At 38.3% G+C, this 23,338-nt stretch overlaps 2 protein-coding genes across 4 annotated transcripts; one reads left to right on the top strand and one right to left on the bottom strand.

Moving 5' to 3' along the window:
• Positions 1-2,212: 2,212 nt before the first annotated feature.
• On the bottom strand, positions 2,213-6,824 carry LOC104428565 (eukaryotic translation initiation factor 2 subunit 3, X-linked). 2 transcript variants are annotated; one of them, XM_010041535.3, is made up of 9 exons: positions 6,703-6,824; positions 5,518-5,666; positions 5,355-5,416; positions 4,793-4,905; positions 4,612-4,714; positions 3,706-3,933; positions 3,410-3,628; positions 3,036-3,296; positions 2,213-2,821 (listed from the first exon to the last, which is right to left on the bottom strand). In XM_010041535.3, the coding sequence occupies exons 2-9, from the start codon at positions 5,621-5,623 to the stop codon at positions 2,519-2,521; spliced, it is 1,395 nt and encodes a 464-aa protein (XP_010039837.2). In that variant the 5' UTR covers positions 5,624-5,666; positions 6,703-6,824; the 3' UTR covers positions 2,213-2,518. The 2 variants fall into 2 exon arrangements, with proteins under 2 accessions (XP_010039837.2, XP_018723757.2); XM_018868212.2 differs by having other exon boundaries at positions 6,647-6,798.
• Positions 6,825-16,175: 9,351 nt separating this feature from the next.
• On the top strand, positions 16,176-23,338 carry LOC104428546 (putative E3 ubiquitin-protein ligase LIN-1). 2 transcript variants are annotated; one of them, XM_010041525.3, is made up of 17 exons: positions 16,191-17,176; positions 17,457-17,529; positions 17,732-17,989; positions 18,103-18,182; positions 18,288-19,475; positions 19,716-19,857; positions 20,034-20,279; positions 20,371-20,665; positions 20,869-20,990; positions 21,081-21,200; positions 21,414-21,545; positions 21,648-21,770; positions 21,898-22,008; positions 22,097-22,243; positions 22,316-22,441; positions 22,695-22,811; positions 22,909-23,338. In XM_010041525.3, the coding sequence occupies exons 1-17, from the start codon at positions 16,431-16,433 to the stop codon at positions 22,924-22,926; spliced, it is 4,044 nt and encodes a 1,347-aa protein (XP_010039827.2). In that variant the 5' UTR covers positions 16,191-16,430; the 3' UTR covers positions 22,927-23,338. The 2 variants fall into 2 exon arrangements, 1 of the variants encoding a protein (XP_010039827.2); XR_722122.3 differs by lacking the exons at positions 22,695-22,811; positions 22,909-23,338 and having other exon boundaries at positions 16,176-17,176; positions 21,397-21,545; positions 22,316-22,338.

Below are 23,338 nucleotides of genomic sequence, written 5' to 3' on the forward strand. Positions count from 1 at the left end.
GCCCAGCTTGACCTACAGCAAGATCCGACCAATGACCTTTTGGCAGACTTAGAGAAGAATCATCGGAAGAACTTTGTGGAGTTAGTGTAGGCCATTATATGTGGCATGACTGATAATGTCATGGAATGCTTTTTTATTTTTATTTTTTTGGTTGACTTTTTTTATTTCTTTTTTATTTTTTTCCTTTTTTTTTCTAACCTTGGGCATGTGGTCAACGAGAGTCAGTCGGTGCGATTGTTGGCCTAGGATTGGAAAAAAAATCATAAAATTTATGAAGAATTATTCAAGTTAGTGTTGGTTGTACCATGCAAGATGGCCAATGTTGACTAAACTAAAAATTGGCTATAACAGAAGGACTAAATTGATAAATTATTAAAGTGTTTAGAACTAAATTAATAAATCATCAAAAGGTTTAGGATTAAATTTGCCAAATCATTAGAAGATTTGGATGACAAAGAAATGAGGTAGAAAGTAATAAAGGTTTGGACTTCAGGTTACTGGAGTTCATTTGTTTGTTTTTTGTTTAGAAAAAAATGCAGTCATTCTTTTTTAAAAATTTATTTCAAGACAATTTTGTGACGTGCCGTTTATTTGGTATCTTGTCAATGCTACCCGTCTTCATAATATATTAGAAGATAAAACATAAGCATTTTCCATTAATTAAATTAAATTAAATGAAATAAGTACTTGATTGCACTAATTGGATAAATTTTTTGATTTAGTTGTACTTTTTGGAAGTTTTAGGTAGACTATCAAATGGGTGAATCGGATCAAACTTGGGTTGATCGAAAATTGTCCAACCTAAATAGACTTATTTACCCTATTTTGATATATTTACATGTAATTTAAATTTACCTAACCTAACCCATCCCAATCAGAATACTTTCATATTTAACCTAGTTTACAAAAAATTATACCAAAACTGAGATAGGAGTGTGAAGTGAGCGAGTATAAGATTGAGTGAAGGTGATAAAAAAAAAATGAAGAGAAAGTCAAAAAGTTGGGTTGGATCTAAGTAAAGTTGCAAACTTGTTTGTGACCCATTTAACACTCCTATTATTTTTAAAGCTATTTATGACCAATTTACTTAATATAACTAACCCATTTATGGCCAATTTAATATCTATATAAGTTAAGAAATATGTCAATGATCCATTTTAATGTGTCCAGTCTTAAGATTCAATTGTACTTTCGGACCTTTGTACATGAATTGTTATCACTTTAAAGTAATTTAAAACATAAAGCTAATAAAATAATTGAAAATGGAATTTCTTGAACCAAATGAACACATCTATTTCGCTTATGTCATATTACATTTGAAGATTTAGTTATACAATTGAATTTTTCTTTTAAAGATTTTCAGCGATCCGGTTGTTAGAGAACAATGGGGAATTATGAAGTTAGTCGGGTTATATAAAAATAGTCCCAAAAATTCAATTAGGTTAGATTGGAATTATCTGAAAAAAGTCTACCCGTTTATACCATAATAGATAGGTCACTACTTATGAGCATAGATGAGAATGAAAATAAATTAAGTTTTGAAAGTATAGCAAACGAATAGTTCAATACTTGGATTGATCACAGCACTCATAGTAACAAATTATTTATTTCCTTTCAAAATAATTAATAATCAAACATTCAATTTCAAATTCGATAGTCCCAAAATCAATTTCACTCGAAATGTTTCTTTTTGAATGAAAAAAATTTATATCCATAAAGAAAAATCATTTCCCAAAAATCAATTTAAGATGTGGTACATAAATAAATAAGAATTAAGAGTGCCACCCAATAATGATTTGCATATTTTTTTGAAAAAAAAGAACCACGTTCAAACCTTGAAAAATTTATAGTCGAATTAATCTTTCAATCCTAGTTATGTAATTGAAAAAGAAGTGAACAATAGCAAGAGTTTTTTTTTTTTTTTTTTTGGGTCCGTAATAGCAAGAGTTGTGTCGTTCAAGGAGTGGACATAAGAAATTATCTTGAAAAGTCACTCGCCACCTTTCCCAAAATAAAAATAATAGACAAAAGTCATAAAAGAAACTCTCCTCCAACTCTCAACTAAGATGAACAAAAAACGAAAAAAAATAAATAAATCTGAAAAATTGTTCTCTCCTAACACGTGAAAACTATGCATGCAAACGCATTCTAGCCTTCAAAAGTTCTCTTCCTGCTCATCGTAAGGCATCAAATAATTGATCGAACAAATAAATTTGCAGAAACCCTAACATATGCCATTTGATATCCAGCATGCAGAGAAGAAATAGAAGTACAATGAATGATGTGGTTCGTGAACAAATTGCCCCAAAACTCGCATCTTGGAGACTCAACCAGAAACAACGTACCCGGGCCGCATGGTAATGGGAAAAAGAGCAAAGGAAAGAAATTCGACAAAGACAATTTCTACTCCTAACGAAAATTGTTCCTAACAAATCCCTGCCTCGCCACATCTCCCCCGGTTCCTCCGACAATAACCTCTGTCGTTTCTTTCTCTTTGCTTTTTTTCGCCGCTAGTAAATCAGAACAGGGCAGGCGGGATATCGAGGGTCATTCCTGCTTGAATCTGGCCCCAGCCAATCAGACGCCAATGCTTCTCGACTCGGCGACTGAGTGCAATTTTCTCGTTTTTGCTAGTGCAGACTGGAGATGTGAGTTGCAGTTTAGCTAAATCGTTCCTCACAGCAACAACTCGAGCCCCCGTCGACATTGACCCAATATTCAACATGAGAATCTCTCCTTTAGCCAGCTTTGAGACCTTTCCCTGCCTTTCTGAGCCCTTTGTCCTCACACCAAGAAGTCGTCGCAGTAGGAAGAAGTTAACCTGAAAAACAGAGAGTAAAGATTCAAGCAACAGTTAACAGCATATCTTCAGAATGCAAGCAGCTGCCCTGCACTCCACATAGAGTGCAGTGAGAACATGACAAATGTGTCGAAAAACACCACTTCAGAGCTAACTTAGCTTGAAAAAACAAGAGAGAGAGAGAGAGCTAACTTCGCTTTCATATAAGGTTTTCATCAATTCTACCAGCTCTTACCTCAAGCTCAACGAAGATTTCAGGAAGTGACCCAACCTCCCCAAGAACCTGACCCACCAATCTATCAGCTCGTGTCAAAGTGGGGTCCATGGTGGTCCCAACACCAATAAGGCCTCCAGGCACTGCAAATTGCAGCTCATTTTGCTCAGCATACAATGAAACAATTCTCGAGTATATTGGTGTGCATTTGGTATTCCCATTCTCATCTTTCACAATAATCCCAGGGCGAACTTCGATCATTTGATTTACCTTCAAAACACCCTGCAATACCCCAAGCCAAAAAGAAGCATGAGATATAAATGCTGAAGTGGTCAGCAACCAAAGAAAATCAACCATCTCCCACAAGGTAAGCCAGAGCACAAAATAAAACATACCCTTAGGATACTCCCACCAGCCACACCACCTCTTATCTCATCAACTTCATAGCCAGGCTTGTTCACATCAAAAGACCGGATTACAATCATATTTGGTGGCGACACAAAATTTCTCTCTGGAATGGGGATCTTTTTGACAATATACTCACAGACAACATCAATGTTATACTTCAACTGCGCAGAGATTGGGACAACTGGAGCACCATCGGCAACAGTTCCCTGATAAGACAAACTTTAGTGGATCTGATGGATGCTGGGTAATATATGACCATTTAAACTAAACATAAACCACTTACCTGAATGAATTTTTGAATTGCTTCATGCTGGTTGATCGCTACATTTTCTTGAATAAGGTCAACTTTATTCTGAAGGATAATTATATGCTGCAGGCGCATAATTTCAACAGCTGCCAAATGCTCAGAAGTCTGAGGCTGGGGACAGCTTTCATTGGCAGCTATAAGAAGTAATGCTCCATCCATGATAGCAGCTCCATTAAGCATAGTAGCCATGAGAATATCGTGGCCCTGAAGATAAATCAAATGTTAATTTTTTTGCTGAACAATCTGAATTTTAAATAGAGGACAGATAAGTGTACTAATAAAAGAATGGATTCTGTTAACACAGACTGAAAACTACAGTTTGCACATCCGTCTGCACATGCATTTTTGTTTCTCCTTTCTTTTCCCCTTGTTTTACTTTGGGCTTGGGGATGGTCCTTTATCTCATCTTGTTAATATTTTTCTTTTTTCGGGGGGTCGAGCAGGGGTCTGGCAAACCATGATATCCTCCGCAAGAATGGTTTACTGATATAACCTTGTCTTGCCTTTTCCTATCCTTGCCTAATCCCACATTTCATGCCATTTTCCTTTTTTTGTATGTGATCCTTGAAATATGGAGGGATCACCAAGTGCCAATAAAAATGGAGGGATCAATGAATTCCAGGAACGGTAACATTTACACATCAGTGAAGACAAATATAAAAAGTCAATAGACAAAAAGACTATAAATGACAAATTTACTTTTAAATCATTTTAGACAAGTCTATTATTATAGCTCAATCCACAGAACTCAACTTATGGATGAGAAACTCAAATACAAAAGCTTGTACTGATCCAATTATGTCAACATCCAAATTAGACACAACTTGAACACACTTGATGAAAATGATAAAGAAATCACACAATATATCATAAGAACCTTACCGGACAATCCACAAAGGAAACATGCCTTAGCAGCTTCATACGGCAATTCTCAAAACCAGGGACATCACACAGAGGACTGTCTTCCTTTCCACTTCCATAAGCCCTGAAAATAATCACTTAACACATGTAAATGGTCAAGTTCCAACTCAATAGTAAGTGCAGAGTGTGAACATTAACCCACTTGTAGCACGTAGGGCGTGGGCATCGTTCATCCTCGCACTTGTAAATCTTTGCATTTGCATATCCAAGCTTAATTGTAATGTTACGCTCCAACTCATTCTTAAAACGAACAGTCTGCAAAAAGCCAAGATGCACCTCTAAAATCCTTCCACATTTCAGATAAATGAGAAGCAGATCAGAAATCAAAAAGAATGCCCCAAACATAAGATGATATTATATCATGTTCCATATCAAAATAACTACAACTACATGAACAACTTCTCTCCAAAAGGGACACAACAACTACCTCAATTGACGGGACCTGAAGCAGAGGCATTGTCATGAGAACAGATAAACACGTATAAGACTAACAAGCCCTAGCAGCAAATTTTCCTTTGCTCTCCACGGACTATGACCACAATCAATTTTAACCATAGAATGCAGACTGACACCAGGCTTTCTCCAAACAAAATATAAAGCCCTGAATGAATATGGTCACTAATCCTTGCCAAAATAGGGAAGATGGAAACTCTTGTTTAGAAGAAAACATAAACATTGAACTAAATAACAAAGGGCATAGTTACCTGCACACCGGAAATTGCCTTCACAACTGTTGACTTTCCATGCGCCACATGACCTATAGTGCCTGATAGAGAGCAATGTGGATTTAAGTAACTTGCTAACTAAGAGAAATTTTTAGCTCATAATTACAGAAGACGGAATAAATACATTACTGTATGTACAGACCGATATTTATGGTTGCCTGCCGTGAGATTACTTCTGGAGAGAGTGGAGTGAGTTTTGTAACATCCAATTTGCTTAAGTCTTGCTCCATCAAACCCTTCCGAGACATTTTGGCTTGTTCCTAAATGATCCTTGCTCAAAGAATGGGAGGACTACAAAAACAGTCAACTTCATGAGAGGTGAGACAAACAAACTGCCAATGCATCAAAGAAAGTGGAATGATGATTCACAGTCTACAATGTTAAAAGAACATGCATTCACACAGATACCATTCAACCAAATAAGCAAAGTACACTGAGTTATGGTACAAACTGACACCTCCAAAAAATTGAAGCTATTGAAAGGTGGTTTTGGAAACCATTAACTTGGTTTCGGTGGCAGGACTAAGCAACAGCGAAAGCCCACCAATTATACTCATTGAAGCTCAATAGACAATGCAACATGTAAAAAATGAAAGAGAACGAAAGATATTGGGGAGCATAAGCTTTCCTGCTTCACCTTCTTGATCACGCTAGAAATTTGGAATCAGCAGTTCAACACATTTGAGATCGAATAGATAACATTAATCAAACATATTAATATTATATCATCTTTGTTGAGCATATTACAGACCCTACTGTCATATACAAGACAAAATCTCACATGGATGTTAACTGGAAAAGTGGATTTGAAGCAAGAAGAGCCTCAGAAATAAAACAATAGGGAACCAAATATGTGATGAAGGTTTCATAGATTCATCAATCAAAGCTCACAGAATTGAAGCCTTAAAAATTGTACGCCCCTCAAACAAAGGTCACTCAAAATGGGACTGCCACTTCAAAGACACAAAACACCCACAAAAAAAAAAAAAGAAAAAAACCCACCCAAATAGCAGACGAAACAAGCGCCGCGCCGCCGCTATTCAAGATTCAAGATTTAAGAACAAAACCCATCAACGAAATAGAACGCATGACCCACATCATAAGCCAAGATTCCACAATCCCCTGCTTCACATAGTCGACGTCATCTAGCTTCTAACGCCAAAGGGCACGACTACGCAATCAAGAAACGCCAATATCTCAATCCCCAACATCGAAACATCACCCCCACGATGCCCCCCGACAAAAGAGCAAAACAAGATCAAGAAAAGTACCCAGAAATCACTCAGGACAAAGAAAAAGCACGACACGAAAAGGGAACGACAATCACCGGAGCTGAGCTTCGGGAGATTAGCAGGCCAAGCCTCTGAGAGCTAAGCGAGCGAGGGTTTCTGAGTTTTGGTTTGTCCGGACAAGCGAGCAACCCGCATTTCAGAATTCTCGACGTGACGACGGTCTTTACGTGATTTCCGTCGAGCCTCAGGGTTATAATTGTCAAATCCTTCGCGTTCTTTTTCTGGTCCGGATCGGCCCAAAAGCACATGCCCGGGTTACGTAGATTCCGGCCCATTCCCCCCCTTCAGGTGCCTTCTTATTCTTTTTTTTTTTTTGTTGGTAAATGTAAGAATATATAAATAGCTTTAACCAACTATACAAAAAAATCGGCGTCAACAAATTTCACTCATAGTGACAGGTTAAAATGAATGAAAGGAGCCGATGTAAAAAGAGAACACCCGAAAAGAACGGGAAGCCCAAAAACTTAACTAAAGAGACCAAAGTAAGAAACAAACAAAAGGCCAGACGGCACTAAACAAGAAAGTCAAAGATGGAAGAGTTAAGTCCCCAACATTGCTAGAGCCTCCTATTCCTAGGGTTATCCACCATATTACTAAAGGTAAGCGCCTTGTCCTTAACCACTTTGATGAGATGATTCTTCAAAGCCGACAACTCCCCCGAAAGATAATGCTATTGCGCTTCTTCTAAATCAAGTGGCACATGGCACCAAAAGAAAACTGGGCTAAGCAATGGAAAAAATCCTTGCCAGGAAGGAACTTTAGGGCCCATATTCTCCACAGAAGATTACATCTCGCAGCCCAAAAATATGCAAGACTAGCCGAGATGTGGCAATCAAAGAACAGGTGATCAATAGAATCTGATCTGACTTTACATAAAGCACATAGCCCACTATTTATTCTATAGGAAAGAAGGAGAACCTAGGTGGGTAGGTGATTCTAAATAATAAGCCAAAGAATGAATTAGAATCTTGGAGCAATCGAATCATTCCAAATGAGTGAAGCCCAAGGGACGCGATCCTTCTTCCTCCTAATGATATCCCACGCTAAGGCTACAGTGAAAGCACGCGATCCTTCTTACTCTTTTTTTTTTTTTTTTCACGAAAAATCACATACTAATATATTTGTGATAAATTTACCTTTTATTAATTTTCGTGATATTTTACTAGCAAATTACTGAGTTTAATAATTTATGACCATTGACCAATTTAAAGTTTTACCCTCAATTTGTTGTAGGTGTATTAGTTTTGTGATTTTTCATGGTACTAATTAAATTTAATGGAAACTAACCATGATAAATTTGTCACAAGTTCAGTGGTCAAAATAGTAGTTCTGAATAAATTTGTTACATATATGCCAGTTTTTGGTTTTTCATTGTAATAATCCTTTTTTAATAGGGACTTCTCATTAAAAGGGCTATAATTGTATATTTAGTATCTTTTTTATATGCAAGATGCATAGAAAGCTTATTTTTGCTGAAAATAAATGATTCTAGCTTTTTTTTTTGGCCCAATAATTGCCAAAAATGCTAATATACATATTCACACTCATTTTCGTTGAATTCTCGACGGACGACAATCTTTACGTGATTTCCGTCGAGCCTCAAGGTTAAAATTGTCAAATCATTCGTGTTCTTTTTAGGATCGGCCCATAAGCACATGCCCGGGTTACGTAGAGTCCGGCCTATTCCCCCCCCTCTTTAAAGTACCTTCTTATTCTTTTTATTTTCATTCCACAAAAAACATCATGCTTATATATTTGTGATTAATTTATTCTTAGTTAATTTGTGTGATATTTTATTATCAAATTGATGAGTTGAATAACACGTGATCATTTACAGTTGTACCAATTTGGGATTTTACCCTATATTTCTTGTAGGTGTATTAATTTTGTGATTTTTGTGATACTAATTAAATTTAATGGAAATTAATATATGGTAAATTTGTCACAAATTTAGTGGTCAAAATAGTAGTTTTGGATAAATTTGCCACATATATGCCAGTTTTTGGTTTTTCATTGTATTAATCCTTTTTTTAACAATTATTTCTCATTAAAAGGGCTAAAATTGTATATCTAGTATTTTTTTTATATGCGAGATGCATCAAAAGCATTTATTTTTGCTGAAAAGAAATGAGTCTAGGTTTTTTTTGGGGCCAATGAATTGCTAAAAATGCTAATATGCATATTTTCACTTATTTTCGTTGAATAGAAAATTTCGAAATTTTTCTCTTAACGCGGGTGTGGCCAGGCAACTGACAATCCAAACTTGGTCAAGCTAAGCAGGAAACTGTCATGCAATGTAGTCCCAAGTCACGGCCCAGAAAGTACAATGTAGGCTCAATCCCAGCCTGGCCATCTTACACGATAAATAACTTATTGACAATCAATTAACTTGTACTAAACTCTTTAAACGGATGAATTGAGTTGAAAATGATTAGCTTGCATTACTCCATTTAACCATCTCAACTCATTTCTATGCAATACAAATTTAGCAATATATACTGAACCTAACACATACGTAACGCACCAAATTTAACCTAGTCTAGGAAAATTTTTACACAAATTGAGATGATAGCACAAAATGAGTGAGCATGAAACCAAGTGAGAGCAAGAGAGAATTATAGAAGTGAGTTGAAACTGTCACAAAATAAGTTGTGAACCCATTAACACCTATATTTCTTTTTGTTTAACCCTTCTAAACCAATTCATTTAATGTAACTAATGTACAACAACTCTGCCCATGCAATATGGGTTTAAAAAAAGGTTTGTAGCCCATTCTAATAGATCTAACTCATACTAAAAATATATTACCACCATATCACAAACTCTTTAAGCTTTTTTATAAGCTCATTTGCATCAAAAGAGCGCTTCTGAAATAACTTGCATGGTTAATGAAGTGCTTCTATCTTTACAATAAATGAGAAAATTTTTTTTAAGTTTAAATAATCGGAACTTTTAATTAGTGAACAATAAGTAGGGGGAAAACAAGATTTCAAGGTAGAACCTAGGATCTGAGAATTGGATCAATAGGAACCTGTTTGGTTCTAAACTTTAGAGTATGTAAGGAAGATTTCAAGTTCCAAAAATTAAAAACATATTTCGACAAGTAGGTTCCAAATTTTAGATAGGTGAAATCTAGAACTTGGAATGAGTTTTTGAGTATTTCTCTGTCTCTATCTTTGCAATATCCTCCGCTATTCTATAGCGTTTGATGATGAATGTGTAATTTAAAAGCATTAGTCTGATCTTTCATTTTATAATTGCAAGTTTAAATATAAGTTGTGATCAGTAAATTGTAGAAACAAGTCATACTTATTAAATGTAATGATTCATTATAATTGTTCGATTAATAATACAAATAAAACCTAGGTAGACCCTAGAACTTATGATATGGGTAGGGTTCGAGATTCTAAGGTATGTAAGTTAGATTATAGGTTCCAAAAAATGAGAAACCTATTCCTATAGGTAAGTTTTAAATGGAAGTTGAACGGAACCCGGAACGGTTCATCTCTACGAATGATGGAAAAATATTAAAATAGTCATAAACCTATTACAATTTTCTCAATTCAATTCTAAATCTTTTTTTTCCAATTTCAATTTTATACTTTTTGGATTTATGTCAATTTAGCCCATCCGGTAGAACTTAGCAAGCTGACGCCGACATGGATGTTGGTCAGCGCCAACCATTCGACCAACGTTGACGTGACAATTTCTTTAAATATATTTTTATTTTCTAGTATCTTTTCCTTTTCCTTTTTCCTTTCCTTCTTCCTTTGGCAGGTTTGGCGGTCGGCCAAAGGCTAGGGTTAGCGAGGTTGACCTCACTGGCCACTAGGGAGGCTCATTTTCATTGGTATTGGCAAAGATGAGGGTGACACCTTGCCAACGAACCTCACCCACAGCCATGGCAAGGCTCGCCCTTAGCCTTAGCCCAATGACGGTGAGGGTGACACCTCACCAGGAGTGGTTGAGGCTCACCCTCCTCGGCCCTAGCCTCTTGCCAGAGGAAGAAGAAAAGGAAAAATAAAAAAGAAAGAAAAAGTAAGGAAAAAAATAAACAACATTAAAATTTTGCCATGTTAGCGTTGGGAAAAATGTTTAGGAATGAATTGGAAAAATTATAATAGATTTATGATTATTTTGGCAATTTTCCTCTACGAGTGAGGTCCTTGACACAAGAGATACTTTTTGAAGCATATGGCTATGTTCACAAGCTTGATTTGTGGTTGTCTACTTGATTAGGTGTTGAAGAGTAGAAGAAAAAAAAGATGTTTTTGAAAGCATTTGTTTCACGAAAAATTGATATTTTGAAAACTACTTTAAAAAAAATTAAAAAAATGATTGTTTATATCCCTTAAAGAAAAAAATTAACAAAAAACCTTTTCCTCTAGTTAATAATGAAAATAGGCCAATTCTTTTGAAAAAACAAATTTTAGTCTGAGTTCATTGCGGTATTAATTTCATCTCGTAAAAATACATCAATTTTAAGTTCAATCTCAATTTTGCCTAAACTTTCTTATCTTCTAAAAAAGCAACAACTTCAACTTCCGTCCCAATTCTCACTTGAATCTGGCCCCATTAAGTTTCAGTGGGATATTTGTCCAAGTACACATGTGGAGTGTTAAATCTATTTCTAGAAAAATATGTTTTTTCTTTTTATGCTTTAGAAATCAACATGTAATTTATCCTAATATTGCTTTTTTATAACGTGCGAAAGAAAACAAACAAAAATTACTCTAGGAAGACTTAATATTATTTTTTGATTAATTTAGAAACAGTTGCACAAAGTACTCAAAGTGTATAGAGATTGTGCCCGTGACAGACAAAAGTGGTCCAGGTCGCATGATGATAGGGGGTCCACGGGAGACTTCCAGCTTAGATCCATGGCGTGCTGGTGATTAGATCGCATGTGTTGCATGTTGGTACAGATTATTGGACAAAATCACAATTCTTGATTTGACCCGTGATTTGATCGATGCACGCACCTACCACTTGAATCAGAAAATTGAATCATCCTTTATTAGGAATCTGAAATGAGACTTTAAAAATTTTTTCCAAATAAAGTAGTTGATTTTTAAAAATAGCAAAGTGTATTTCTCAATTTCTTTTGCCTGCAATTTTTACATCAGGGATTATGCTGATTTTTTAAAACGAAGGTTATTTACAATTCGAACATAAATTGTGGACGTAGGGGCAGTATTCTCTATAGACTCAGCCACATATGTTAGTGTACTTAGAATGTTTTGTCATCCTCAAAACACCGCCAAATAACGTAAGCTCGTACAACTAAGTGGGTTATTGGACTAGACCCACCAAAGACCTAAGACTCCGAGCTATTCGTACTAGCGTCGCGTGCTGCCAAGCTAATGATTGGTTGGATTTAATTATGAAAAAAAGTTATCAAAAACCCCATATTTTACCCGGACATATTTATCATAAATTATTTTTTATGACATCACAAATTCTGAACTTTACGCATTGTGACGCATTTATTCCAATTTTTTTATACGACACAAAAAATCCCAAACTTTTAGTTGTGTGACACACTTATCTCAATTTTTTTTTTTGATGACACCAAAAACCCTAAACTTTTTTTTGTGGTTAAATGTGTCATGCAAAAATAAGTTTGTGATTTTTTGGTACTTTTTTTTAATGGTTTTTGGTGTTACAAAAAACAAGTTTGGGATAAATGTATTATGCTATATGAGTTTGAGATTTCTGTGTTATAAAAAAATTTGGGATAAATATATTATGATAGGCAAAGTTTGGGGTTTTTGGTAACTTTTATCCTTTAATTATTCCAATATCTAATCGCACCTAATTTGGTCTTTTTGAGAAGTATTGAGCAAGGATATATTTAATTGGTGAGGCAAATGAAGTATAGAAAGATTTAAACTCATAACTTCTGACTTTGATATTATGTAAGATTTTGTGCAACAATTGCTAATTGTCTTAAAAGTTTAAATTGCTAGATAAAAGTATGGTTTAATAACTATCATTTGAACAATTATTATTTCTTATTTTGTAATACCTACAATAGAAGATAAAATGAAGTATGTATAATTATTTCAACAATTCTTATGTGTCATCTAGTCTTTTACATTAAAGCAACTCATAAGACTTTTTAGCTCAAGTTTGTATTATTAACATCTGACTTTTTTCCTTTGTTTCTTTTTTATGTTGAGAACATGAGGATTTTCGGGTTTGATACCACATTTAAAAGTTGATTTTATTTTATTTAATACTAAAATGATTTAACTTTCAGTAATACCGTATGTATCCCAGTAATCTAACATATATACAAGTCGACAGTTGGGTATCATAGAAGATCATGTCAAAGATAAATTATTATTTGGGCCCCAGATGGGCCACAAATGGGCACCGCACGACTGGATACGCAAAAGCGGTTTTCTTTTATTGCCTGAATGGAGAGGAAAAGGAAAACGGAGGAGAAACAAAACTTAAAGGAAAAGGTCAGACCCGAACCGACCATTTTATACGTGATGCAAATTTAGCGATATGTACCCGACTTGATCCGGACTCAGTCCAAGCTTCAATACTTAGCATTTTTCTTCCTTAGATTCTTGCTTATGAAGAATGATTGATTCCATGGACCGGCTTGGCAAGCCGGTGATGTGACACGCCCAATAGTTTATCACATCAGTTTCATTAATAGTGTTAGTACATTGCCAAGAAGACGGGGGTAATTACACAAACAGTTTTGAATTTCGGCTCAACATATAATGTTGTCTCATTACTTTTAATTTGTTCAATATGATATCTAAATTTTAGCTCAATGTGTAATGTTTTCCTTGAATTTTTAATTTGTTCAATCTGAGTTTCTAAATTTTTGGTAAATTTTAATCTTACATGAGACATGCCGTGAAGAAACAAAGTGCAGGCCGGCAAAAAGGCCAATATGATAGAGCACAACAACACCATCCAAGCATGATTTTGGATCAGCAACTGCAATCATGGATGCTGCTGACATCTCATGACTGATCAGTGATCAATCTCGATCTCTTGTTTGGGATCATGGGCTTTCTAATCCTAGGGCTCAAACGCCTCTCTTTCTGAACACACTGACTTTCAGCAAGGCGCTCGATCAAATGGCCTTGAACGAAGCAACAGCACAGGGTTTCTGCTAAAGTCTTCCGAGTCATGTCCTTTTCTTGACAACCCTGCACAGGCAAAGAGCACGAGAAATGGTTTCTCATGCACATCTTCTAAAATCCAAAAAAACGACAGCCAAGGAATGATCATGACTCTGGCCTTGTGCAATGTGACAATCTAACTTGAATTTCCGTCTCGGATGCTGCATGTGGGGACCGTAGCGTTTATTTCCACGGATGTCAGGGAAAAGAAATTGTGGTTGAGAAATATCTTATGGTCCTTTTTTGCTTGTTATTTATTTATTTATTTTACATTTTAGAGGAATTTCTGTACGAAGCGAAAGTTCTCACTAGGCGCGATGCTACATTGCCAGATAATGTCGATGGAGGCAAAGGTCATCTTTGCTTGCCTCGACGAGCTTCTCGTATCTTGTGCTCGACACCGACCTTTTTTGGACACATGTTGGATCCCAACTCGAAGCATTTGAGAAATTATTGGTTGAATTTGAACAAGTGTATTCGATATTTGGCTAGCTACGAAAAATTGCCCATCACTGTTCTATCCATGTAGTACCAGGCAACAAGAATTATGCCAAAAACAATACCCAAAGAAATGAAAGAGGATATTCTGTTCAACTTGCATTTTGCCCTAGAATCACCGTGGGAAAAGTTCGCTGAAAAAAGAAATCACCTTCATTATCGTTATTCAAAAAATGAAATGAAACCTACATATATGTTCAAGGGTTCCTTGGGCGGCCCAGCTGATTACGACGAAGTTTGTCTCTGACGAGTCAACATGCAAAGTCTGCAATTCCACGTAACTGCGCACGCATGCGAAGGCATGCAAGGATTCAGAAGCGGAAAAAAGAGAGAATTAGAAAAGGAAAAGAAAAATTCACCTTCATTATTGTTATTCAAAAAATGAAGTGAAACATAAACATATGTTCGAGGGTTTCTTGGTCTGCCCAGCTAATTAGGACGAAGTTTGTCTCTGACGAGTCAACATGCAAAGTCTGCAATTCCACGTAACTACGCACGCATGCGAAGGCATGCAAGTACTCAGAAGCAGAAAAAGATCATTTTCAATCGACATTATTCTACTACTAACCCAATTCTATATCCTCAGACTAATTATAAAAAAGAAAAACAAAGGAAAAAAAGGGAAAAAGAAATAGAAGATAGTACTAGGAAATGCCCTTAGTTATGAGGACCCGATCGAGTCAACCAAGACATGCGTGATGACATCATTATATCTTAATTTCAGCGTCGAAGATTGAACCTTGTCTCGTGACTGAATCGACAGTGCATGATGAATCTTGTCTCGTGAGGAAAAAAAATCCAGCATTTTTTAAAAATATTAAAGAAAAAAAGAATGAAAAAGGTCGGGCTATGTTGAATTATTTGAAGAATTGATTGGCAATGTGGCACGAGCACTGACCAGTGCCCTTCCAGGCAATCTCTTCAAGAGGCCTACGCAAGAAAACATAATCAACCAGCTCACCCCACTCTTAAAGAAATTCTTCTATTATAGTACACATAAATTCTTGATTATGAGGGCAATCATTGTCGAGAATTATTTCTTGGGTCTCTTAGGTAAGTGATTGGCTATCAAAATTTGACACCGATTAGACCTTGAAAAGTAGGGCAATGAAGATAAAACAAATTGAACTGTTTTGCTGACATGACCAACATTTTCGATCGTCTTCACCAAGCCCTCTTCCGAAACCTCTTCAACGCTTTGTTAAACTTACTAGTTTGAGGTTGCATGGCACCAATCTAGCTGCACATTATTAAAAGAGAAATGACTGGGTAACACTTTATAATTTACTGTAAAAATAACCATCTCTTTTGGACCGCAAAAAAAAAAAAAAATCAAATAACACATAACTATAAAATATTATAGAGCTCACTTTTAAAAATTTGTGATTCAAAATAAACTATTAATTCTTATAATAATTCAAAAACTGTTATCTTAACAAAACCTTTATCGAGAACGTATTTGACTCCATATAATTTTGATGCAATACATTGTCTTGTCGGTAGGGTTGTGAAAAAGAAAGGAGCGCGTGAGACATCGAAAGTTTGGATCTGCCACGGTCGAACCCATCCAACCAAACTTGCTCAAACTTTTCGAGTCCTGGTTTGATTAGGCCGTCCCTCGAGCCGAATACAAGATTTTAGTTTGGCTCAATCAGAGGTGTCGAGCCCGAGGGGCACAGGTGCAAATTAGCTCTTGGACCGTCACACTTGCTATTTCTTGACATCGTTTTGTAACCAATTTTATAGACGCGCCTTCGCATTCCGATGTTACTCCAATTTGGATCGAACATTAACTCTATCTACCACTCAAGATCGATGGGACAATTCGTTTTCCCTTTTTAGGGTGTTAGTGAAGAGAATGATCTCCCTTGTAATTTTTTCCTTCCAAAGCTTTCCTTTCATCAATGGAGGCAACGGTCAGAACATTGTCGTGTAGCGGCAAGACAGAGAGGGACCGGCTTGGCCTTTGGAATTTCCCGGGAAACAGTCACGAGGGAAAGTGAGATGCAACAACAATGTTACAACACTCTCTGCAAGAAGCTCCATAACATCACTCCCCTTCCTCTCCTTCTCTCTCTCTCTCTCTCTCTCTCTCTCATCCTCCGGCTACAACCATGTCTCTCCCTTCGCCTCCGCCACCCCACGATCACGACCGGCCCGACCTCGAGTCGATCCGCGTGGTTGTTGTCTTGGTGAACAAATTCGTCCGGCAAATCCTGGCTGACGGCGCCCGTTCTTGGAACGCCATCAAGTCGGCTAGCATTTCAATGCTCCAGGCCCAGAAGCATGAGTACTTCGAGTTCTCGGAGCACTCGGTGCTGTCTAATCTCTACTGGGGCATCGACAACATTGAGGCAGCGATCTGGGCCGAGTGGCCCGGGGAGCGCGAGTCCCGGCTGAGGAGCTCGGAGGGGATGCTGCAGGTCCCGGCGTTGCTGGACGAGGGAGGCATGACGTCTGGGATAGCGAACCGGGATTTGATTGCCTTCTCGTACTTTTACCTATGTGTGGTCAAGAGCCTTCAGGGGGAAGACTGGCAGGTCGCTTTGCATTTTCTCCAGGCGCTCTCGGTGTGTCCCGAGCTTGTCAGGGATGTGTTCGCGCCGGAACTCTGCGAATTGCTCTTCCTGTCCGGGGCTGCACGGTCCAAAAGCAAGAGAATTGGCGGACATAGAAGTTCCGAGTCAGTTCGGCCTATCGACTCGAACAGAGACGAAGCTCTCGAGCCGATGAAACAGATGGCCAGGGAGTTCAAAGGTTGGTTGATGTACTATCAGGTCATGCTCTATGGTGAGACCCCTGAGTGGAATTGTGGCTCCAGAGAACTCCTGTCCCTTCAGAATAACACAGACTGTTCGTTGTAAGTTCTCTCTTTTTCTTCCTCTCTTCAAATTCAGTAGCAGATTGGGAGATTGGGGTCTTTCAATTAGTTGAAGATGCTGTGTGTCTGCAATTTGAGGATTAATTGAAACAGATATATAGTACATTCACCCAAAAAATTAGTGTTACATGTCACCCTGAACATGAAATTCTTTGTATCATCGTCTGTTTGTCAATTTCCAGTCAGAATCAGGACAGGTTTGATCAGAAGATGTGTGATTCTCGCTGATCGTCGTTAATGGGATGTTAATCTTAAACAGGGATGAGCAGTCTGCAAGCATTGAATCTTCGTTCTCAATTGGAAGTGGACACGATTGGCTACAAGACAGTGAGGTAAGCCCTGGAAAAACCTCTGTCCAGTTTCTATCTGATTCTGCTGGGTCAATGGGGATAAGAAAACCGTGTCATCGATCATTATGCAACAAACACAATGTCGGACATTAAGCACGATCTAAAGAAAATACATGTTCAGTTCTTTCTTTTAACTTCATGCTTCCGGATCAGACCTTTCTCACGTGACAAAAAATCGATGCAGTTTCAGAAAGTGCATCCACTTTATCCCGAGAAAGACTCTAGGGATAACACGATGTGCAGCAATGGTGCAGCATTTGCAAATTGTGCGGAAGACTCTAAGCATTTAAGAAAAGCACCAAAGTCTCACGACTACAATGGAGAAATAAAAGAAAACGGAAGCTCCAGATGTCTTCAGGACATGCTGGAGGAACCCCAGTCAGATTCATCAACTTCTGCAAACTCTATACAAGGCGATTCCGCTGAAGAAGGTGACACACAGGTAATTCGAAGGTTATCACAGCCATATTCAGTACCGTTATATTCTGCTAAATGGTTTTATTCATGTGACTGAAAATGAGAGAAACTCACATGGAAACTGTCATCACTGATCAGGAAGCTAATGAGGATATTGAAAGCTCAATTAGAAGGATGAGAATGGATGTGGAACTCCAAGAAATGGACACTTATTGTAGGTCAGTTTCTCACACAGCCAAGTTTTAACCTGAATTATCAGTGTTGGTTACAAAAGTCTTTTAACTATTTTTTCACGAAATATGGATGGCGTGTGTGTTGAATAGGAAGCAGCAAGGTCCATGCTGTACTTCAGAGCCTGAAGGCAAAGCAATATGCTTGGCAGGTCTTCCCCGTTCTCCCCAGCATCGATGCCGGGGGGCTGCAGAAGTGAACATCGCTAGGATCTTTGCTGAAACATTACCCGATTCCTTTGGTGACTTTAATGAATCCATCTTGGAGCTCAGAGACAGAAAGCAGAATGGTAATGCCAGTTGGAATCTTCATATGGATGAGTTGGAGACATCTGAGCAACACGATCGACAGCTTTTCAATCAAATAGCTGCTATATCGCGGAGGAATCATAGGGCTAAACGCAAGAGTCCCCGGAAGTCTCTTGCTCGGAAAGATAACAAATTGTGTGTGCAGAATAAGTTGACAGGAGAAGGTTTGTATTCAGAGAAACCTTCCCATCATGACCTGATGGGGATATTTGAGAAGGCAGTGTCGCAACTATGTTTCTCCGAAGGATTGAGGAAACTCAATGAAGAAAACATTGTTGAGATCACAGCGATATATGAGACTCTGAACAACAAGAACGGAGTTAAGCATGCAGCGCTGAAGGACGTGCTTCTGGATCAGCTGCTAAAAGCTATCTCGACTTCCAAAGAGGAAAGGGAGATTCGAATGTCGGTTTCTATCTTGACCACTATCGCTTTAACCAACCAGTCGGTTTTAGGCGACATAAGAAAGAAGGGTCTTCAATTGTGTGACTTGGCAAGTGCTCTGAAAAGAAATGTGCACGAGGCAGCGATTCTGATTTATCTGAGCAATCCATCTCCTACAGAAATCAAGACTCTGGAATTGCTGCCTAATCTTGTGGAGATAGTATGCACTTGGAGCAGTTATAAGCTCAAGCGGACATCCGTCTTGTTGACGCCTCCAATCGCATCACTGATGATCATTGAAATATTGGTCACCGCATTTGACAATGCCACCAACAGCGCACACCTTGCAGCACTCAACTCTCCCAAAGTCCTTCATGGGCTACTAGATGTGGCGAGAGACTCAGGTGCTGAAGAATCCATCTCTCTGGCTAGAATCATTGTGAAGTGCATGCAGTTTGATGGGCAATGCAGAGTTTACGTCTCCCAATCTACACCTATTTCTCCATTTATTAGCCTTCTTCAAAACAACAAGAGGCATGCCAAGTTCATCGCATTGGAATTCTTCCATGAAATCCTTTGCATGCCAAGGTATGAATGAAACATATTGATTGTACCAAACCAAGGAAACTGCATAAATGGCAGTGTCAATAATGAAAATTTCAGGTCAATTTCCAGTAAGAAAAATATTAAATGATAAAAACTCTTGCTATCCAATGTTTTGGAAACCATACAAGAGATCGAACCGGTCAAGTACCCTACAAGAAGCTGCACCCAAACCCCATTCAACTGTACCAGAAAGTTCGATAATCACATTCTTCCTTCTGGCAGGTCAGCAGCTAACAGTCTACTGCAACGGATAAGGAATGAAGGAGGTGCTGACATCATGAACATGCTAATGCTCTGTGTCCAAAACTTGCAGTCTCATCATCAGCTCTTTGCTGTGAATTTGTTGCTTCAATTGGACACATTGGTAGAGTTTCGATCTTGTAGTCGATAAGTCTGCACGGCATTTCTCAAGGAACTACGTCAGCCCAACATTTTCTTCCTTTAGATAATTGATCAAACATAATTACTGATCATGCAGCTAACATAAATATCAGGGCACTGGCTCTCTGATGAAGCTTTTGGTGTGATGAACTTGTGCAGGAGAACCAATCTGGCAGTAGCATGTTCGTTGAAGTGGCCATGAAGGTCCTCCTTGAGTCGCTGACACCCAATGAAGACCTTAAGATGCATCAACTATCGGCATTCATCGTAGCGAACCTCGGAGGAACTTATTCTTGGACTGGGGAACCATACACAGTGGCTTGGTTGGTAAGAAAGGCTGGGTTGACCTCGGTGCGCCACCGAAATATGATCAAGGAGTTCGATTGGGAAGATCAAAGCCTACTGGTATAGCAAAATAAAATTTTCTTAACATTCTGTCATTTCCAAGCCATTCCAATTGTTATGTTGTATTTTCATTCTCACTATTGCAATGCAGGATTCAGAAACTGACTCATGGTGTGGCAAAATTGCGAGAAACATAATCAAGATCGGGAATCCTGTCTTCCAAGCTCTCGAAATGGGCTTGAAGAGCAAGACGAAGAGGGTGTCTCGAGACTGTCTTACCGCGATTGCGTGGCTTGGGTGCGAAATTGCCAAGAGTGCAAATACTCAGAGATACTCCGCGTGCGAGATCTTGCTGGGTGGGCTAGAGCAATTCCTGCATCCTGGGGTGGACCTTGAAGAGAGGCTTCTAGCTTGCTTATCCATATACAACTATGCCTCCGGTAAAGGTAATAGGGAACCACACATTGTGGTTTATAATCTATTTCTGATGTGATTCAACCGATTCATAATTTGTCTTATTTCATAATTCTGATTGTAGTCCTCGAACTCTCTATCCCCTGCTGCATGAAAAACATGTGCCGAGCTTGTACAAGACATGAACTCAAGAGTGCAATTTAGTACTCCTGCACTTAAATGAATTATCATGCAGGAATGCAGAAACTCATCCATTTCTCGGAAGGGGTGCGGGAATCGCTGAGGCGCTTTTCAAACATCACTTGGATGGCAGAGGAACTGCATAGAGTAGCTGATTTCTATCTACCAAACAAATCGGTCAGTAGCTTATCATATCATACTCCAAAACAATTCGAATACATCGCATCTACTTGGTTCTCTAAAATAGCCGTTATGCTGTTGAAGCAGCGCATATCCTGTGTTCACACACAAATTCTTGAGGCTGGTCATAGCAGTAGTGGAGCTGTAAATGCTCTAATTTACTACAAGGGACTTCTCTGCAGTGGACATTCAGACGGGTCGATAAAGGTTATCTTTTTGCCCTTGAAACACAGTACCAGCAGTGTCAGTCCTTTGCAAACATGTTATTTCATAAGAATTATCCCAAAGTTGTCGAAACCTCATACTGTCAATAAATAAAGCATGGTGGGAATTTCATGAACCAAGGTCCTCAAAAATTTAAACTGAATAAGACATTTCAGTAATGAGAAACTAATTAAGGCAGGTCACTGCATACAATAGATGTGGGACGTCAAGGGGCAATTCGCGACACTTGCGTGGGACAAGAAGGAGCACAAGAAGGAAGTCACCTGTTTTTCGCTCCTCGAGCAAGGGGAAAGCCTTTTGAGTGGATCTGCTGACAAGACGATCAGGGTATAACGCAATGAGTCTTCTCAATATAATACCGACCTCTTTCATCCCATGTACAAAATCTATGTCAGTTTCAGTCACTCAAAACCTATCTCATGTTGGCAGGTCTGGAAAATGGTCCAAAGGAAACTGGAATGCTTGGAAGTGATATCCTTAAAGGACCGCATTCGGAAAATAGACACGCTCGGGGATGCAATTGTCGCAATCATACTGGGCCATGGGATTAAGGTGCCATTCAATCTTTCATCATATATATATATATAACCACAGAGCGAAGCCATTTAGCAGAAGGCACACATTGAAGCATTTGCTGCTTTAGGGAGGACCGTATTTAATGCAATAACTTATTTTCCAGGTTATTGATGCATCAAGAACAGTCAAAGATTTTTGCAAGAGTAAAAATGTAAAGTCCATATGTGTAATTCAGGGAAAGATATATGCCGGCTGCAAGGACTCAAGTGTACAGGTCAGTTTCCCTGGATCTGGGCATAATTTTGAAACAACTCCTAGTGATAAAACTGTGCTAATTGATGTCGTTTGTGTTGTACTCTCAGGAAATAATTCTAGCGAACAACAGAGAGCGAGAGATCAAAGCACCGTCAAAGAGCTGGATGATGCAAAAGCGGCCCATAAACTCAATTGTCAGCTACAAAGACTGGATGTACACTGCGAGTATGGTGGTCCATGGGTCCAATGTAAAGGTGAGGACATAAGTGCGATTTGTGTGTTTGTGCTCGAAAAACCTTGGAATGACTAGAGAAAAACTGTGCCAGGAATGGAGAAGAAACTGTGAAGCCGAGATGAGAATAGCAGTGCAGAAAGGAGCAAATGTGCTCGCCATGGGAGTGGTTGAAGACTTCGTTTATCTTAATTGCAGCTCATCAGCCAGTACCCTCCAGGTTTCCAATCTTCCTCCATTAAAAGTAAAATAGGGAAGGAGTAATACCAATTCATGCGAGAATAAATGCAATGACCACATGCACTATCTAGCAAGTTCCCTATATTTCATAATTAAAATTAAGCACATCACAAGTACAAACTTTCACTGATTGAATAAACTGTGAGACTGGTACAAATGAATGTGTCATCGCATATTCTCTGCTCCCTGCTTTCTGTTTAAGATTGACTGATTAGGCAAACTAATGAAAACAGATATGGTTGAGAGGGACAGCGCAGAAAGTGGGGAGGATTTCGGCTGGGGGGAAGATAACAAGCCTTTTGACTGCGAATGACATCGTCATCTGCGGTACAGAGGCGGGGCTTATTAAGGTCAGTGTGCACTGAATTCTTCTTCATGACTACAATCGGAGTTCAAACATTCTAGTTCATGGTATGGTACGTCGACTGATGTGAGACACACGAACAGGGATGGATACCTTTGTGATTGCTGCAGGAATTTGGCTGGCGTTGTCCTTTTTTTGGTATAGTGCCTGGCAGAGGGTCACCGGCAACAGTAAATGATTGTTTGCGCGGCGGATTATCTTCGTGGTGTAAAAAGCAATGTGTACAAAGTCAAAAGGAGGAAAGTACATACCATACGGATAGATTACCATTAGTAGTTTTGTGTACCTTTAAAAGAAATTCATAGTGATGATGATGAGCTCTATGATGCCAAGGTGGTCCCTTTTTTTTCTTTCTTTGATTCAGTTGAGCAACTAAGGAGATCATGTTCTGCAAGAAATGTTTATTCAATATATTAATATGCTTGAGCAGGGAGGTAAATTATGTTTTGTTAGCTTTTTTGACTGTATTTAAAGACTTATTTTTGGTTAACATATCATATACAATACGGGAAA

The sequence above is a fragment of the Eucalyptus grandis genome, chromosome 2, assembly GCF_016545825.1.
Source record: "Eucalyptus grandis isolate ANBG69807.140 chromosome 2, ASM1654582v1, whole genome shotgun sequence".
NCBI lineage: Eukaryota > Viridiplantae > Streptophyta > Magnoliopsida > Myrtales > Myrtaceae > Eucalyptus > Eucalyptus grandis.